The sequence below is a fragment of the Battus philenor genome, unplaced genomic scaffold, assembly GCF_028537555.1.
Source record: "Battus philenor isolate CCGP_79_NKW_IND1 unplaced genomic scaffold, ilBatPhil1.0.hap1 SCAF_7, whole genome shotgun sequence".
Classification (NCBI taxonomy): domain Eukaryota; kingdom Metazoa; phylum Arthropoda; class Insecta; order Lepidoptera; family Papilionidae; genus Battus; species Battus philenor.
The window spans coordinates 11,432,341-11,447,732 of NW_027181737.1; the positions used below are offsets into that span (position 1 = coordinate 11,432,341).

At 32.8% G+C, this 15,392-nt stretch overlaps 1 protein-coding gene across 1 annotated transcript in view; it reads right to left on the reverse strand.

Annotated features, from left to right (window-relative positions):
• Positions 1-6,687: 6,687 nt before the first annotated feature.
• The window catches only part of Papss (PAPS synthetase), a 28,415-nt gene continuing 19,710 nt past the window's right edge, over positions 6,688-15,392 (reverse strand). The window contains exons 5-14 of the mRNA XM_068774779.1: positions 14,398-14,517; positions 13,789-13,929; positions 13,173-13,235; positions 12,864-13,103; positions 12,139-12,294; positions 10,243-10,348; positions 9,172-9,314; positions 8,445-8,606; positions 7,459-7,567; positions 6,688-7,313 (exon numbers count right to left, since the gene is read on the reverse strand). Coding sequence (XP_068630880.1) covers positions 7,204-7,313; positions 7,459-7,567; positions 8,445-8,606; positions 9,172-9,314; positions 10,243-10,348; positions 12,139-12,294; positions 12,864-13,103; positions 13,173-13,235; positions 13,789-13,929; positions 14,398-14,517 — 1,350 coding nt within the window. The 3' untranslated portion in view covers positions 6,688-7,203. The remainder of the gene's footprint in view (positions 7,314-7,458; positions 7,568-8,444; positions 8,607-9,171; positions 9,315-10,242; positions 10,349-12,138; positions 12,295-12,863; positions 13,104-13,172; positions 13,236-13,788; positions 13,930-14,397; positions 14,518-15,392) is intronic.

The window sequence follows — 15,392 nt, forward strand, 5'->3', positions numbered from 1 at the left end:
CTGTTGTCCGATATTAACTGTCGTTCTGTGATACGAATTTCATCGCGACAAAACATTATTATGCGGACCTTATCTATATAGTTATAGTAGCTTCTTTCGAACGACTACATTGAAATTAATTTGGTTAATTACGCACATGATAACGCATACAAATAACGATTAACAATTTTATCGGTAAACTGTTTTATGTTGTAACTTTATGCGAATAAACTGATATGGAATCGCGTCATTTTTCACTTAGGTCTTTTAAAATTATGTCACTTTATTTTTAAATAACGATGATTTTAATTTTGAAATTTAACACCTGTGAAGTGCAAATAATTTTAGTAACGTTTACTTATATTTCAAAATCGCCAACTGATGATGTTCCTATGTCCAGCTGTGGACCAATGTGGTCTATGGTCCAGTCCAATGTATGAAATGATTTTCTACTATTGGACTCGCACTGCTGGTTCTAGGTCTCTCCGGTTAACTTCAAATAGGACCAGTTTGAAACAACCTACATCGCTGCCATTGACCTTAACAAGGACACCTGTCCACCTCAGCTTGTAATTGTAAACTTTTCTGTAGATATTTTTCATAACGCAGATATACATAAATGTATATTCTACCATTGACGTCATTATGTTTACAGAAACCTAAAACGGAATGAGGCATTATAGTGTTATAAATATTTATTTATGTAAAACTCAATTAAAGCATTCATTTGTATTTTAGGAATAGAGATGTTGTTTATTGTAACTGTAAAGAAACACTGTTGTGTAAAGTAAACCGCATATTGTTCCATACGGAATATACAATCTAGTGCATACAATAATAAGGGATTCCGAGAGTTTTGCAGTGTATTAACGGCACTTTGTGGCAACGTTTGTCAACGCGATGTACTGTTGCGGTGACGTCACTAGAGGCGTGATCCGTTTTGTTTTGTTTCTTTGGTTAAATAGTGCGGCCGAACGGAGCTCGCGCGATAAAAATTGTGAAATTTTACGATATGATAGATGGTTCATATCGTAAAATTTGTGTGATGTGTGACAGCTACAGTAATATTTCCAAATTAATGTATAATCTAAATGGAAAAGTACATAAGGAGACATGACTAGAATATCTGTATTGTAGATAACCGTAGTTATTGCAAGAAATTCAAGATTTCGTATTTAAAACATAACAATATTTAGGCTAATGTTAATATGCCTTTCTTCTGGAAATGACATTGCTAATAATGTTTGCTAAGCTATTTCTTAAGCTTTAAGCTATTTCTATCCATAATATTTTATCTAGAATTAAAAAGATAAAAAGTCTCATTTTCGACACCCGTTATAATACTACATTTTATTACTTCTAATGTATAAAAACATTTAAAAATTAAATGGAAACTGCCAGAAGTTATTGGCCTCGTTGCATTCCACTGGTAATATTTCATATTTCAGATTGATCATTTTATACAGGGCGATTAGAAATAAGTGCAAAAGCTTTAAATCAAATTGCTGACTACTGTATGTGCTACATCTCTATAAAGCTTTTATATTTGTGACCAATTAACCGCATGGTGATGACAAAATAAACTCAAATGGTGTTAAAAATGTCTCTTAAATCTTTTCCTATCTCTAACGATAATTCGTTAAAAGTATTTTATGTTATCTCCGTTAATTGTGCATTCAAAATTTTCCGACTCACAAAAATCATCATTTATTATTTTCTTTCATAAAGTTACATTAGATACAGAGTCTCATGAATTTATTGCAATGCATTGTTTCGTATATATTGTAATGTGCTTGGTCAAGGATCAAGGATATATTGACGACCATTGAGAGTTTTTTCTTAAGTTATCAATATCGGAAGCTTTGTAATTAATGCCGTCTTTATTTTATCTAAATTAAGTTTCTAGACAAAACGGTTTCAACTAGCGTTTCGTTATGTTCACCTAAATATATTTATAAAATTATCGAGATTAGATTCCATCATCATCATCATCATTTTAATAATTGGTCCGTAGATACGTCCACTGCTAGACAAAGGCCTTTTCCAGTAATTTCTAATAGGACTCGTTGAAAGCGGCCATCATTCAACGTCTTCCGTAGACCTTACATGCACCAAATTTAAAATAAAAATTAAAGAAATATTGAAAATTATTGTACGTTTTCCCAAGTTCTCTTTCTAATTGTTCTAATCTATTAACAAAGCTCTATAACTGACAGAACTATAGTTTGATTTTTTGAGGTATCTTTTAATTCGATATTAAATCCGTATCGAATAACAAACCGAATCGCGGCTCTTGAGAGAGCTCGCGGGTTTGATTACTGTTAAAGTGTTATCAAAACAAAGCTTTATTGGATTTAGTTGGGTTAATTTAGCAGAATGCTGATATATGAATGGCTAACGGATATAATAGCATTCGTCGATTTAAAAAAAAACGTTTTACAGCATTTTTAAATCACAAATTCTAAATCAAAAAAATCAACTGCAATACTTAGTCTTGCCATAAATATTGTTATAAAGAAAAGCACGATTTTTTTTTTATACGTAACATTTATTCCTTTCATAGTGAGTTAGTTTAATACATCAATATATAACTATTAAAAATATACAATGTTTATTCGAAGTGGTCTCCATTGGCTGCAATACAGTCTTTTAAACGTTGAGGCCAGTTATCAATAGCAGCACGAACTCTTTCTAGAGGAAAATTCTTCACTGCCAACCGAATGGATCGTTTTAGGGACTCCAAATTATCATGGCGTTTAGAGCAAGCCTTACTCTCTAAAACTGACCATAAATCATAATCCAATGGATTTAGGTCAGGACTTGACGACGGCCAGTTTTCAGTGCTGATAAAGTCCGGAACGTTAGTTTTCAACCAAGATTGGGTGGATCGAGCTCTATGACCCGGTGCCGAGTCTTGTTGAAAGCACCATTCTTTGTTATTGAACATGGTGTTAGTTAAAGGCTTAACTACCGTCTCAAGAATGGTATTTTGATAAACTTGTGCCGACGTTTTAATACCTTTTTCACAAAAATATGGCTCAGTCACCCCTTCATAGCTAACACCCCACCAAACCATCACTGAAGTGGGATAATGCCCACGTTGTACTCTGTTTACTAATTGCGAAGCTTCTTTAGAGCTTCCAGCATAAATACGGTCATTTTGTTTATTAAAATACTGCTCAATTGTAAAAATTTTCTCATCCGTAAACAAAATTTTTTTGTGACCTCCCTTTGCGTACCGCTTAAGTAGTTGTTTGGATTTTACCACCCTATTCTTCTTTAAATTATCAGTTAAGAAGTGACCAGTACGTCTCTTATAGGCTGCAAGTCCTAAGTCATCTTTTAATATACGCGACATGGTTCTAGGAGCTATCTTCATCTCCCGAGATAAAATCTTTTGCTTACGGACAGGATTTCTTCGAATTCTTTCCCTAACTGCTTTAATCACCTTTTTCACACGAACGGTACGTGGACGGCCAGATCTTTTTCTGTCACAAACAGAGGAGGTATCATTGTACCTATCAATAGCCCGGTACACAAACATTTGACTAATACCAAGCGGGTGGAGGGTTTTAAAAATTGCACTTTTCTCCATACCTACTTTATGTAAGGCAATCACAGCGATTCGGTTCTCTTTATCACCCCACTCCATTTTAATATAACAAAATATTTAACAATATAATGGCGCGAAAATAAGAAAACACATCAAGCAATCATATAAAAATGACAGATTCCAAATTCAAACGTAATATTTTCTTTTTTTGAATAGTAACAGTATTTATGGCCAGACTAAGTATACACGGCATCACAGAGGTAAAATAATTAAATACATATTAAATTATAACAAGTATATCTTACCCTTTTGGTGTCTATAGACTCCATAAGATTAGTAACTCTTTATGGGCAACGAGCAGCGCAAGACCGGTCATCCTGGCGAACTTTACGGGAGTCCTATGTCTTGCAGTAGACGTCCATCGGCTGAATAGAAGAAGAATCATCGTATTATTACTAAAATAGTGCTCTGTGTGAAATAAGTAAACTTAGTTCTTGCTAACAATTTTTTTTATCATTAAGACATTAGGTCATTAAACCAAATTGTCACTAGATACACCAATACCTCACTTTGTGTCGGTTACGTTCCAAAAAAACACGACGCAAATTGAACGCTGCAAAGTGGATTAAGATTTTCTATAGCAAACCATGTAAAGATCGAAGATAGGCTCCAGGGTTACGAAAATACAACTTTTTATATAGAAAATTGAACAAAGTAAACATTTAAAAAACAAAAATAATATAACTCTGCCAATAAATAAATTGGAAAAATATACCTTTTTTGTAACCAGAAACAACACGTTAAAATTTATATGAATTTATTAATATCTCTTAAAAAATTATATTATTACAATGCAATAAATTAATGCAGTATACTTTATAACACTACGTAATTGAAACTGAGCTCCAAAATTAGCAAAAGATAAAATGAGTGAAAATAAAACTATATTAGAAAGGGAATCCCCGAGTTTTGATGGCATGTCGCAATAAGAAACAAAAGTGTTACCATCTTTTAGAAAAAAAAGAAAATTTAAAAAAAATTAAAGACTCGAACCCAAAACAACGCAACCTCGAAAATCTAACGACGCACAGTGAAAATTAGTATTAATTAAGCAGCGACACAACTTCAAAAAAAAATCGCAAAACGTTACGACGCAAAGCGAGATTTTGGCGTATGTATTTTTTTTTCTAAATGGCTACAGGTCAATAACTCAGCACATCTCTCACGGCTTTAATTAAGGATTGAAGTCATAAAACCCCTAACTTGATCAAGACCATTAACGCCGATATAAAAAATTTAATTGCAATAGTATGCGAAAATCTGACGTTTAACTTAGATAGGCAAATTCAGGTTTTCGTAAAATAATACAACGTCAACAGATTAACTTATGTAAGTAAAAAAAATGTATTATTACATACTGGTGTTAAAATAAGTGGGGCCGCATTTATTTGACGCTATTAGTGGAGGAAAGAAAGGGCGGCGCAATGACCAGCTGAACTATCGAGTAATACCTGACATGAAAAATCAAAGACTTATCCCGGCGCACTTATTTAGAGTTCAGGACGTTGAAACAACTATCGTAGGCATTATCTTCACCTTTTTTCACCAGCCATTACGGGAGGATACGGCAATTTGCGAAATTCAGACTCTGTTCCATACCGACGATCCAGCTTAAAGCAGTTTTCTGCGTGACAACGTCTTGTACGTTATCAATGTAATGAACACCGCTTTAATCGGATGAAGTGTGTGAATTATAGATGAACGTGTGTTCATAGTTTTTTTAATTTATGAATTCTAACGATGTTCGCATTAGTAAACTGATTAAATGTTTTCTCACATACGGATAATGTAAGGTTCTGTTGGCTTTTGGGTGCTCTGTTAATAATATACGCCTATATTCCATATTTTATAAACAATAAAACTAGAAAAAGAATTCATTTTGAAGACCTATTAAATATAAATAACTTTTTTCAATTAGGATAATACAATAAAATCAATTATACAATACAATATAAAAAGACAATAAAAGCAATTTTTTTTAACTAAATTTAAGTTAACTAAATATAACTGAATAATACACTGCTAAAGAGTAATATACGGAAGTCTAAGAAATTTACAGCAATTTTTGCGATTTCTATCCTCTATCTAGAGTACTATATCGAAAGTATTACAATAATATTTGTCCACAATTCGTAATTGCTAATTTATGTTATAGATTGTAACCACTACGCGTTCCAATTTAGTTATTCTAAACTGTGAATTTAATGGTATTACTTTTGTCGTGGCAACGGTAGCCCAGTGGTAAAGTATCGAGACTTGCGACTGTAGGTCGAAGGTTCGGTTCTCGGGATAGAATCTATTAACGCGTGCTAGTCGCATTTGCAACGAAGAGAACGAAAATTACTGTTGAGAGTCGCTGCAAAAACTCGACGTGAGCAAGGGGGCCTTATATATAATTTAGACTTTGTGCATTTATTACATAATAGCATTGCCACTGCATGGGGATGGGCCGCAGCGTCCTCTGCGTGTCAATACCACATTTCAATCGCCAACCCGCCTAAGCGTGGCCATAGTGGTATCACCATATCCCAAATATATCTATGGGAAAAGCCTTGTAGTAGGTGTCTATGGCCTGAAACGACGATCTTTGTCCGACGAACACAGACTTGTTGATTCTAATAAATAGGAAATTAATTCTAATTTTTTTATACTATTATGTAAATCATTAATAATGTAACAGGGTTTTTATATCATTTCAAATGTATTTGTAATGAATGAAATCATTAATAAAATTTAGGAATTTTAAATAAAATGCAGTTACATCAAAAGATCTTTCTTAGTTGTAGAACTATTCTGTTAAAATAGTTTCTAGAAGCTTCATGGTTTAATCGCCAAAGGAAATTCAAGGTAAAGGTAAATAAAAACTCGAATTACACATTTGTATTATTATTTTTAGGTACAATAAATAAAACCATTACCTTTATAAGCACCATCATGATTTTGAGTTAATTACAACAATTAATTTAATAAATCTCTTAAACATTAACATGCGTACATCATGAATGCAACGTGTATAGTACAAAAAATAATTATTGTAATTTAAAATTATAAAATGTTATACAATGCAAATCGGAATGTGTTTCACATATTTACATGTAATCTTACAATAAAAACATCAAGGAATGTTAAATATTAAATAATATTTTTTATTGCACCATTTTCGATTAAAAACGCTAATAACATTGTTATAATACATTGTCAAATAGGTCAAATAAGTAAAAAATTATTTATGTTTCAATCCATGTGTGATATTGTAATATTTGAATATTTAATTATGACACATTGTTCATATTAAAACATTAAATAATGATTTTCTGTGTTGCACTTCATAAAATATATTTGTAGAGAAACGAGAAAAATATAGCAAATAATCAATCTGCGGCTAATGTTTATTAAACAATATTTTAATTCATACTTATTCTTTGATATGTAAGATAATTTTAATTCATAAAATCATAAACTTTTAATAACCTATAAAACATGTTTGTGCAATTTAACTGTCAAATATAATGTTATTTAAATTTAAACACTTCATAAATTGTTATTACTGAATTAGTAATAATGTACATTATTTTATTCCGAAAGGAAATAATTTAAAGATTTTTTAAGGATTAGTTCGTATCCATTTTGGATTTCAATGATTGGTAGTACTCCGAAAGTATCTTCCATGCAGAAGGTGCCATAAATCCTTTTGGCGGCTCCTTGCCGGCTTTAGCCAGTCCTGTGAGAAAGTAATCGTATATTAATTTATTATTTCAGCTGTGAACTGGCCTCCTTCAGAGATTTCCATTAGGGCCGGTAGAAAAAATAAAAGTGAAAAGATTTTTCACTTAATACTACTTAATAAAATGTTTTTGTTTTATTACCTCGCATTCTGGTGCCTGATATGAAATCAAAGTCCTCTTTCCTAGTTGGGTCGAAGAACGCCATCTTGCCCACAGACGTATCGTACGCTGCTACTCGGAATGGAATGATCTGAAATAATTACATACTATAATTAAAATGAAAAATAATAAAAACAATAATCAATCAAATATTATTAGAACAAAGTGGATTCTATAATAGGTAAGTTGTAACTAATATAGTCAATTAAGTAATTTCAATTAAGGAAACAGATTTTCTATAACAAAAATAAGTAAAATAGCTTAATGTTATTTATTTTATAAGTAAAGATAGATATTATATTTTAAATATTTTAATAGCATTTATAAACTACATTTTTATTTATTCTGTCTAATCCTCGATGATGATTAATCAAATTAAATCTTAACTTATCGTTAATATAATGTAAAAACAGTTTCTCCTGAGTATTATTTATAAAAACCAATTCAGACCAGGTTCTCTGGATTAGACTTATCCAGATGCATTAGGACCACAAAAACTCAAAAAATTTTTTCGACGTTTTACTCCTGCCCTATGGGCGATAGACGTCACACGCCTACAAGTCACGGGCCTTCCACATTGCCACGATGATCGGTCTTGCAGCATCCAGCGACTTCCCACGACCTTAACTACGTTACCAGGCCATCTAGTGTGGAGTCTACCCACGCCGCGTCTACAGGCTGCGTAGTCGGCATTCGAGAACCTTTCAGCACCAAGGGCCATCAGTTGCACAAGGAATGCGCCCCACCCACTACCACTCCAGATGACCAATTCTTTGAGCCATGTTGGTGACCCTGGTTCTTCTGCGGATCTCATAACTTTTTCTTATGAGACCCATCGTAAACACGTCTCAGATCCATATGCCATCACTGCATGCCAACACTTATTGGTCAAAGACCCTCGTCTTCAAGCATCGCGGTGTTTTAGACGAGAAGATGTTTCGGAGCTTTTTTATTGTAACAATACCAACCTCTAGTTCATTGAGTCCAGGTGCCATCTTAAGTACCATGGCACCGTGGCGGGGGTCGTATAGGTCCCCTTTGCCGTCGGGGTGGGGCATGCCGGCCGGATCGCGGCCTACTATGTAATGGTTGGCACCAGCGTTCATACGACACTTCGCATGCCATTGCACCTGTAACATTTATATATGTCCTTAGAAAATTCTTTACATACCTCAAAATTGATGATGATTTTAATGATACATTAATTGTAATGCATTGCTATGGCATATTTAACATCCAAGTGTTACCGTGAACATCTTTTTTAATTCCTCACTATAAAAAAAAATTGCAGCACTGTTTATATTTTTTGAACTCTTAGTTCCATAAATATACAAGATGATAGTCAACTTAATCTATTTTAAAATTTAAATTCGATTTCCACGATTATAATATTGTAAAATTAATATTTTTTTACAGTGCGTTATGTAATTATAAAAGTTAAAAAAATATAACTTCTCCTTGTTTGAATTATAATCATAACTGTTAACGAAACAAAAAGACTCTTAAGATAAACTTGGAAATAAATTTTGCTCCTTCATTCAAAATTACCTTCTTTTTCATATAATATTAATTGAATATATACATATATTTCAGTACGAATCGGAAATGCCGATAATGGTGTTAAAATTATTAACTTCGACCAAATTTCGGCCTAACATTGATTACTGGGACACATTGTATGTACATTGTCATTACCTCCGTCGGTCCAGCATACATCATGGGTGAAGGGAATATCGCTAGGACGGTCGTCTCCGGGTCCAGTACACCCTCGCTCAGCACTGCTTTATGCTGATTGATTCTTACTTCCAACGGTACATCGTCGTCCTTTGTCCATCCACCTGATAGAATATTTTCATTTATATCTATCTACTCACTTACATACTAATTCTTTTTAAATTATCTATTATTATTAAATAAACTCTTTCTATATAGTACTATAACAAATTTTGCAGCCGAAACCGTGGAAGTATGTGTATCAATATGAACAGGTCCGTAACTAGTGAATTAGTTGGTTTATTTGATGAACCATCTACAGGAGGATTTCTTATAATCAAAAATGCTTTAAAGGTGTGAATGTATAGCTCATTTGTCGTTATATATATATATATATATATATATATATATATAACGACATATTATATTTATATTTTATTTTATTATTATGTATATATATATATGTATATATATATACATATATACATATATATATATGTATATATATATATATATATACATATATTTGTGTGATACATATATACAAAAAATAAGTCTTAGAATTAATTAATAATGTAATAGTAAAAAGCATAAGCAAATAAAACGTTTTCAAAATTATAATTATTGCATTACAGACTTTGTACTGTCAAAAGTTATTGGCCTGTTGGATTTAAATGTAAAAAATCAATTTAAATAAACATATTTCAGAGTGATTGGAAAAATATTGTACACCTTTACATAACAATATCAACCTGTGTATCTTAAATAGGAAATCACAAGATTGTTATTACCTTCGCTTTTTAATTGCTTAACAATGGATTTTTATACCAAATTCTTGGCCATCACATCTATGTTACAAGTTAATAAATCTAATCTAAAATGTACAGTGACATTCCTTTATGACCATCTATTAACTATAATTTATAAATATGAAATAAATAAGCTTTGTGTATGAAAAAATATTACAATTTGCATAAATTATTTGCAAAAAATTTTTATCTAAGTAAATAATATTTAAACTGTTTTAAAGGAATTAATGTTAAGGCGTCTCACCGAGTGGGTGTAGTAAAAGAACTGGCTTCTTGAATCCCCTCTCCACGAGCTGACGGTGGGTGTCTTGCATTAGCAGCGCATGTCCATTGTGGATAGGGTTGCGCAGCTGTTTACATATAAAAACGTTATTGATATATTATATGAAAATGTGAATTAACTATCTAGTTTGAAATAGCCGTCGCCTAGCGGTTAAATTCTGTGGCTGAGACAATGAGTTAAATTTCCGGTAAAAATCAACAGACATCTTAAATAAAATTTAATGCTAAAATATTCCATTGCTAAAAATCCAAATGATTTATTATATCCAAAGGATTTTTTAATTTATATACTGTACTAGCTGTACCCGCATTTTCGAACTTAACAAACAAATCCTTTAGTTTTTTTTTTTCATTAAGATTTTTTTGAGAATGAATATTGCCTAGGTTATTCCTTAAATTTAAAAAATGTAACTTTGCTATATGTACCATATTTAATATATATTCATACACATGTAATAAAAAGCGGTTATTTTAATATCAATATAACAGGCACTTCAATTTTATTTATTCATATGAAATATAGTTAATAAGGTTACAGGTGACCGTTTAAATTGTTCTTTAAGAATTTCTCGGGTTTTCGATCAATGTGATAAGGACTCTTAACACGTTAGCTGCCATAGAAGAAATATATTTTTTTTTAGAAAAACTTTTTAATGATATTTGGTGTGGAATGTTAAGATATGAAAATATATCTAACTTAAAGTGAAATCGGTTCGATAGTTTTCAAAATATTTTCAAAAAACCTGACGAGGTCACCGGTGACCTACGTGGCGCTGTGAAGCGAAAATATGTAAAAACGTTACGAAGGCGCCGGAGTGACCGCAACTCCGGTCACCCTCTTCCGGCTGCATATTCGTCGCCATTAAGAAAAACAGTTAAATTATAAAAAATTAGGAATCGAAGTTATTTTAAATACAGCTGTTGTAAATGGATGGATTATGTACACTGAAAATAAAAAAGTTAGAGAAAGTATAGTAGAGTATAGAAGGCAGTTAATAGAGTACCTGGTAGATTCAGGAATAGATAGTGAAAAACCCGAAAATACTGAAAGACCAAAACGACTGAAGCACCAGTTGAAAAAGCGAGAGGGCAATGTTAGAAACACAAGACGTTTCTGTTCAGTATGCTACAAACATACTGCAAAGAATGCCCAAACGAATCATATTTTTGTTTGGCGTGTTTCAATCAATCTCATCGTTTTTTTTTTAAGTTTTTGATTAGACATGTTAATGTTATTTTTGATTGATACTTTTGAATAATTATTGCGCTGTGATTTTTATACTAAAGTTGTTTTATTTTTCCTTCAACAAACTTTTTGAACCCTTATGATTCTCATATATGTAGGTGTAGAACATTTGAGATTGAAATAGCATATTTCTATTATGTTATTCTTAATCCAAGCTAAGGCTATTCCTATGCTAAATTTGATTAAAAATACAAACAAAGAGCACAAACAACTTGCTCTTCACTTATCACAAACTGTTATGTTTATAATTTAAGAAAAAAAATCGAAAAACGTAGGTAAGCAGGAACCACGCCAAAGAAGTATTCTACAGCGCCACTCCGGCCACTTCAGTACAGAAAATGTATCAAAAACGCATCCTCCGGCGTACAAATTGGTTCCAAAAACAGGTTTGCCTTGAGGTCACCGGTGACCGTAATGGCGCGTAGATGTAGGTAGGGGTCCGGGCACCGGTGACCGGAGTGGCAGCTAACGTGTTAAAGTAAATGAATATTTAAAGAAATTCCATTTGTAGTTACCAGAAAAAAAATAATATCCATGTTAGAACGTCAACTGGTCATAATTTTTATTTTTTATGATAGTGTATTTTAGATTTGACAAAATAGGATGATGTACCTGGAAAGCGAAGACAGCGTCAGCTTTGAGTTCACGGAACTTCTGGCGAAGCTCGTTTGGCGTGAGGCGGTAAGAGTCCAGACCGTCGTTCCAACGAATACGTTCAAACACTTCCAGATTACCACCGACCAGCCAGTCGCCAGATTCTTCGATCATCTGAATTTTGTTTTAACAATATGAATAACAGGATCTGTAAGTTCTTTGTATAATTTTCTTTTTATATACTTTTATCTCACAAAACATTCAAAAAACATCCTACATTGAAATATCGATTATATTAGAATCGATGCAAACATGTATGTTAATGAATTTAAAAGCAAAAAATATATTTAAAAGCTGCATCTGTGAACTTCGTCCGGTCTTATTGGAAATTACGGGGTAGGCGATTATATCCAGAAGTGTTTTTTATGGAGTTTTTATTACCAAAAGTTAAAACTCGTATCATTTCAATGGATTTTTTTCCGCCAAAAATAAAGAAATTTTTATCTTTGGGCATAGAAATAAGATGAAAAGCAAGAAGTTAATAAAAATGTTTCTGTTATGGGTATGTTTTCAACGATAACAAATTTTTATACAGTGATATACACACTTAAAATCTTTCTAATCTTTTTTTTCCTTAAAGATCTTTTATTTGCAGACTACATTTTCAGTGTAAACCTGTGTATACACTTAAATATAAAAAACCAAAAAAATAACACATTTTGAAATTGAATATCCTGTGTTACCTTAATATAAGGATGTCCGGTATGATAAATTCCGTATTGACGCGAGCATCTCTCTTGTTTCCTATGAGGGTAAAATTCGGGTGAACGGAGGATGGCAACACTGCGACCGTTGTGCACCAACGATATAGCTGTTGCACCTGAGAGTTGCTCCTTCACGTTTTCTTCCACTGGCAACACCACTGGCACCGACTGGTTTACTAAAGAACCGTCCGGTAGAGTCAGGCAGTTTGAATGAAGAGCCTGGCAAGAAAAAACGTATTAGAAATGTCCTTGAATTATACAGTTGATTTATTAAAAGTGGAGACTTACTTGTAAATATTCAGTTTCACGCATAAATCCTTTCAATGGATACGCCCATCCCTCAGACAGTACCTGTAACATAATCAAATATGCTACAAGGACCTTGGCTAAATTTATATAGAAATACTAACTTCAATTAAATATCCAATTACAAATATTGGTATGTAGGGGGTTATTGATAATTGACTGGTTACAAAGGTGTTCCTTGTAAATGTGAAGAATAAATATTATTTGTTTATTTCTATACAGGATAATTTATAAGTATAAAAAAGTGGCTTGCTTTTAATAACAAAGTCGAAATCGGCACCTTCTACCACCCAGTGGGTAGTTTTGGAAGGATTGTTTTCAAATAGTCACTCCAAATAATCACTAACAATATGATACAGATAACATTAATGAGGGAGGATACTACTGTCATAGTTTGAAAATTGCTAGTCTGAAGTGGAAGGTTCTCGATTTGCAAACAAGAGCCGGTAGTCACGGCTTAGATGGACCTTACACTATGTGGAGCAACAACATAGTTAAGTTTACGGAAAGTCATCGTGACGATCTTTGGGAGAAGCTGATGTCTTACAATGAGCGTCCTTTCGAGTAGAAAGAAGAAGAATAATATTCTCAGCCTTACTTGAACCCACTGTAGATCAAGGTTTGTAATCTGTATCTGCGGCAGTGTTGCGGCTTCCTCGATAGCACTGCTGAGCCGGTTGCCATAGATAAACAACTCTTCAACGCCTTGGCTCTTTGTCTCGTAACGAGGTATGATGCCCTGGAACAAAAATATTTTAATACTGCATTACTACACACTCCCGTACATCTAAATTTGGGCCAGACACGTGTCTGGCTCTGATTTTATTGTTGGCTTATCTCCTATCAGAGCGCATTTGGGAACTTTATAGAAGCATTGAATCTTTAAGTTCAAGGATGTATTAGAAGGTGGGGAAACTCAATATGATTCTAGTTTCAATCAAATTGGGCTATTCTCGTATTCCTTTTAAGGCACTAGTGGTCCATCCTATGTGGAAAATAAATTGAATAAATAAAAAATAATATTAATAAATCAAATAAAGTATCGTAAAGATATCTGAGGAATAAAAAAAAGTGAAGAAATTTAACACCCACTAATCTGCAATGTAGCCTGTATACTTTTTTGTGAGAAGTCTTATGAACAATCAGTAGATACATGATAATGTAAACATAACTATAAAAAATAATACAATTCAAAAGTAAAAATTACCTGTGACTCAAGCAGTGCAATGACCTCCATAGTTGATTCTTCGATTGTCTGACCCACTGTTTGGATCACCAACTCCGGAGCTTCGGGCCGTTCATATTCCTGAGTGATACCGGTAAAACCCTGGAGCAATGGAAACACGATAGTTACTTGATTGTTTTTTATATTCATTTTCAAAAAATGTTTAGACACTTTACTATCAAGACAATAATGATATAATGCGTGTTCAGTTTTACATAAATATACTTATTAGTATTATGCTTTGTTAACGTATTAGACAAAATAAATGACATAAGAGCTGTTTGAAGCCTCCGTGAGTTTCTAAAAAAATCGGCAATTATACGTTTCATTTCTATTTTTTTCCACTTTTGGATATTTAGCGTTATGCAGGCTTTCAACTGGTTCTTCCCACGACTGAAATGATGATAATGATTGTTAATCATTCTCAAAGTGAATTGTCGTTGAAACACATCTAGAGTAAAAGCCGTGAAATAATTCATCAAAGCTTGACAGAGTACCACATCACGTGAGGAGCATGTTAATTATAGTTAAAATGCTTAATCAAAATGCATAAAGCTAATATTCAAATGATAGCCTGAGTCGTGGTGTACTCTTCCTGGCACCCCCAGTCAATCCATGCGGACTCCGTGGACTTTTATGCAGTTTCAGTCCATAAAAGCCCGCTGCAAGGCATAAGCCTCCCTGAAGATATTTGGAGGGGGGGGGATACCATAATCGCTTCGCTTGGTAGATAATGAGGTATCATGGTACACAGAGGTATAGAGTGGTAAAAAGTAAAAGCTATATAAAGGTGAATAGCACATTTGATCTCACTTAATGTACTGTACACCCTATAAAAATTTTCAGAAATAATAAATAATATAATGATAATGAAGTAAGAAAAAGCATTTACAAAATTGGAATTACTACATATTAAAATTATTTCTTGATTATTATCTGTTCCTGCAGACTAAAGTTATTGCCCTGTCGCATTCCAG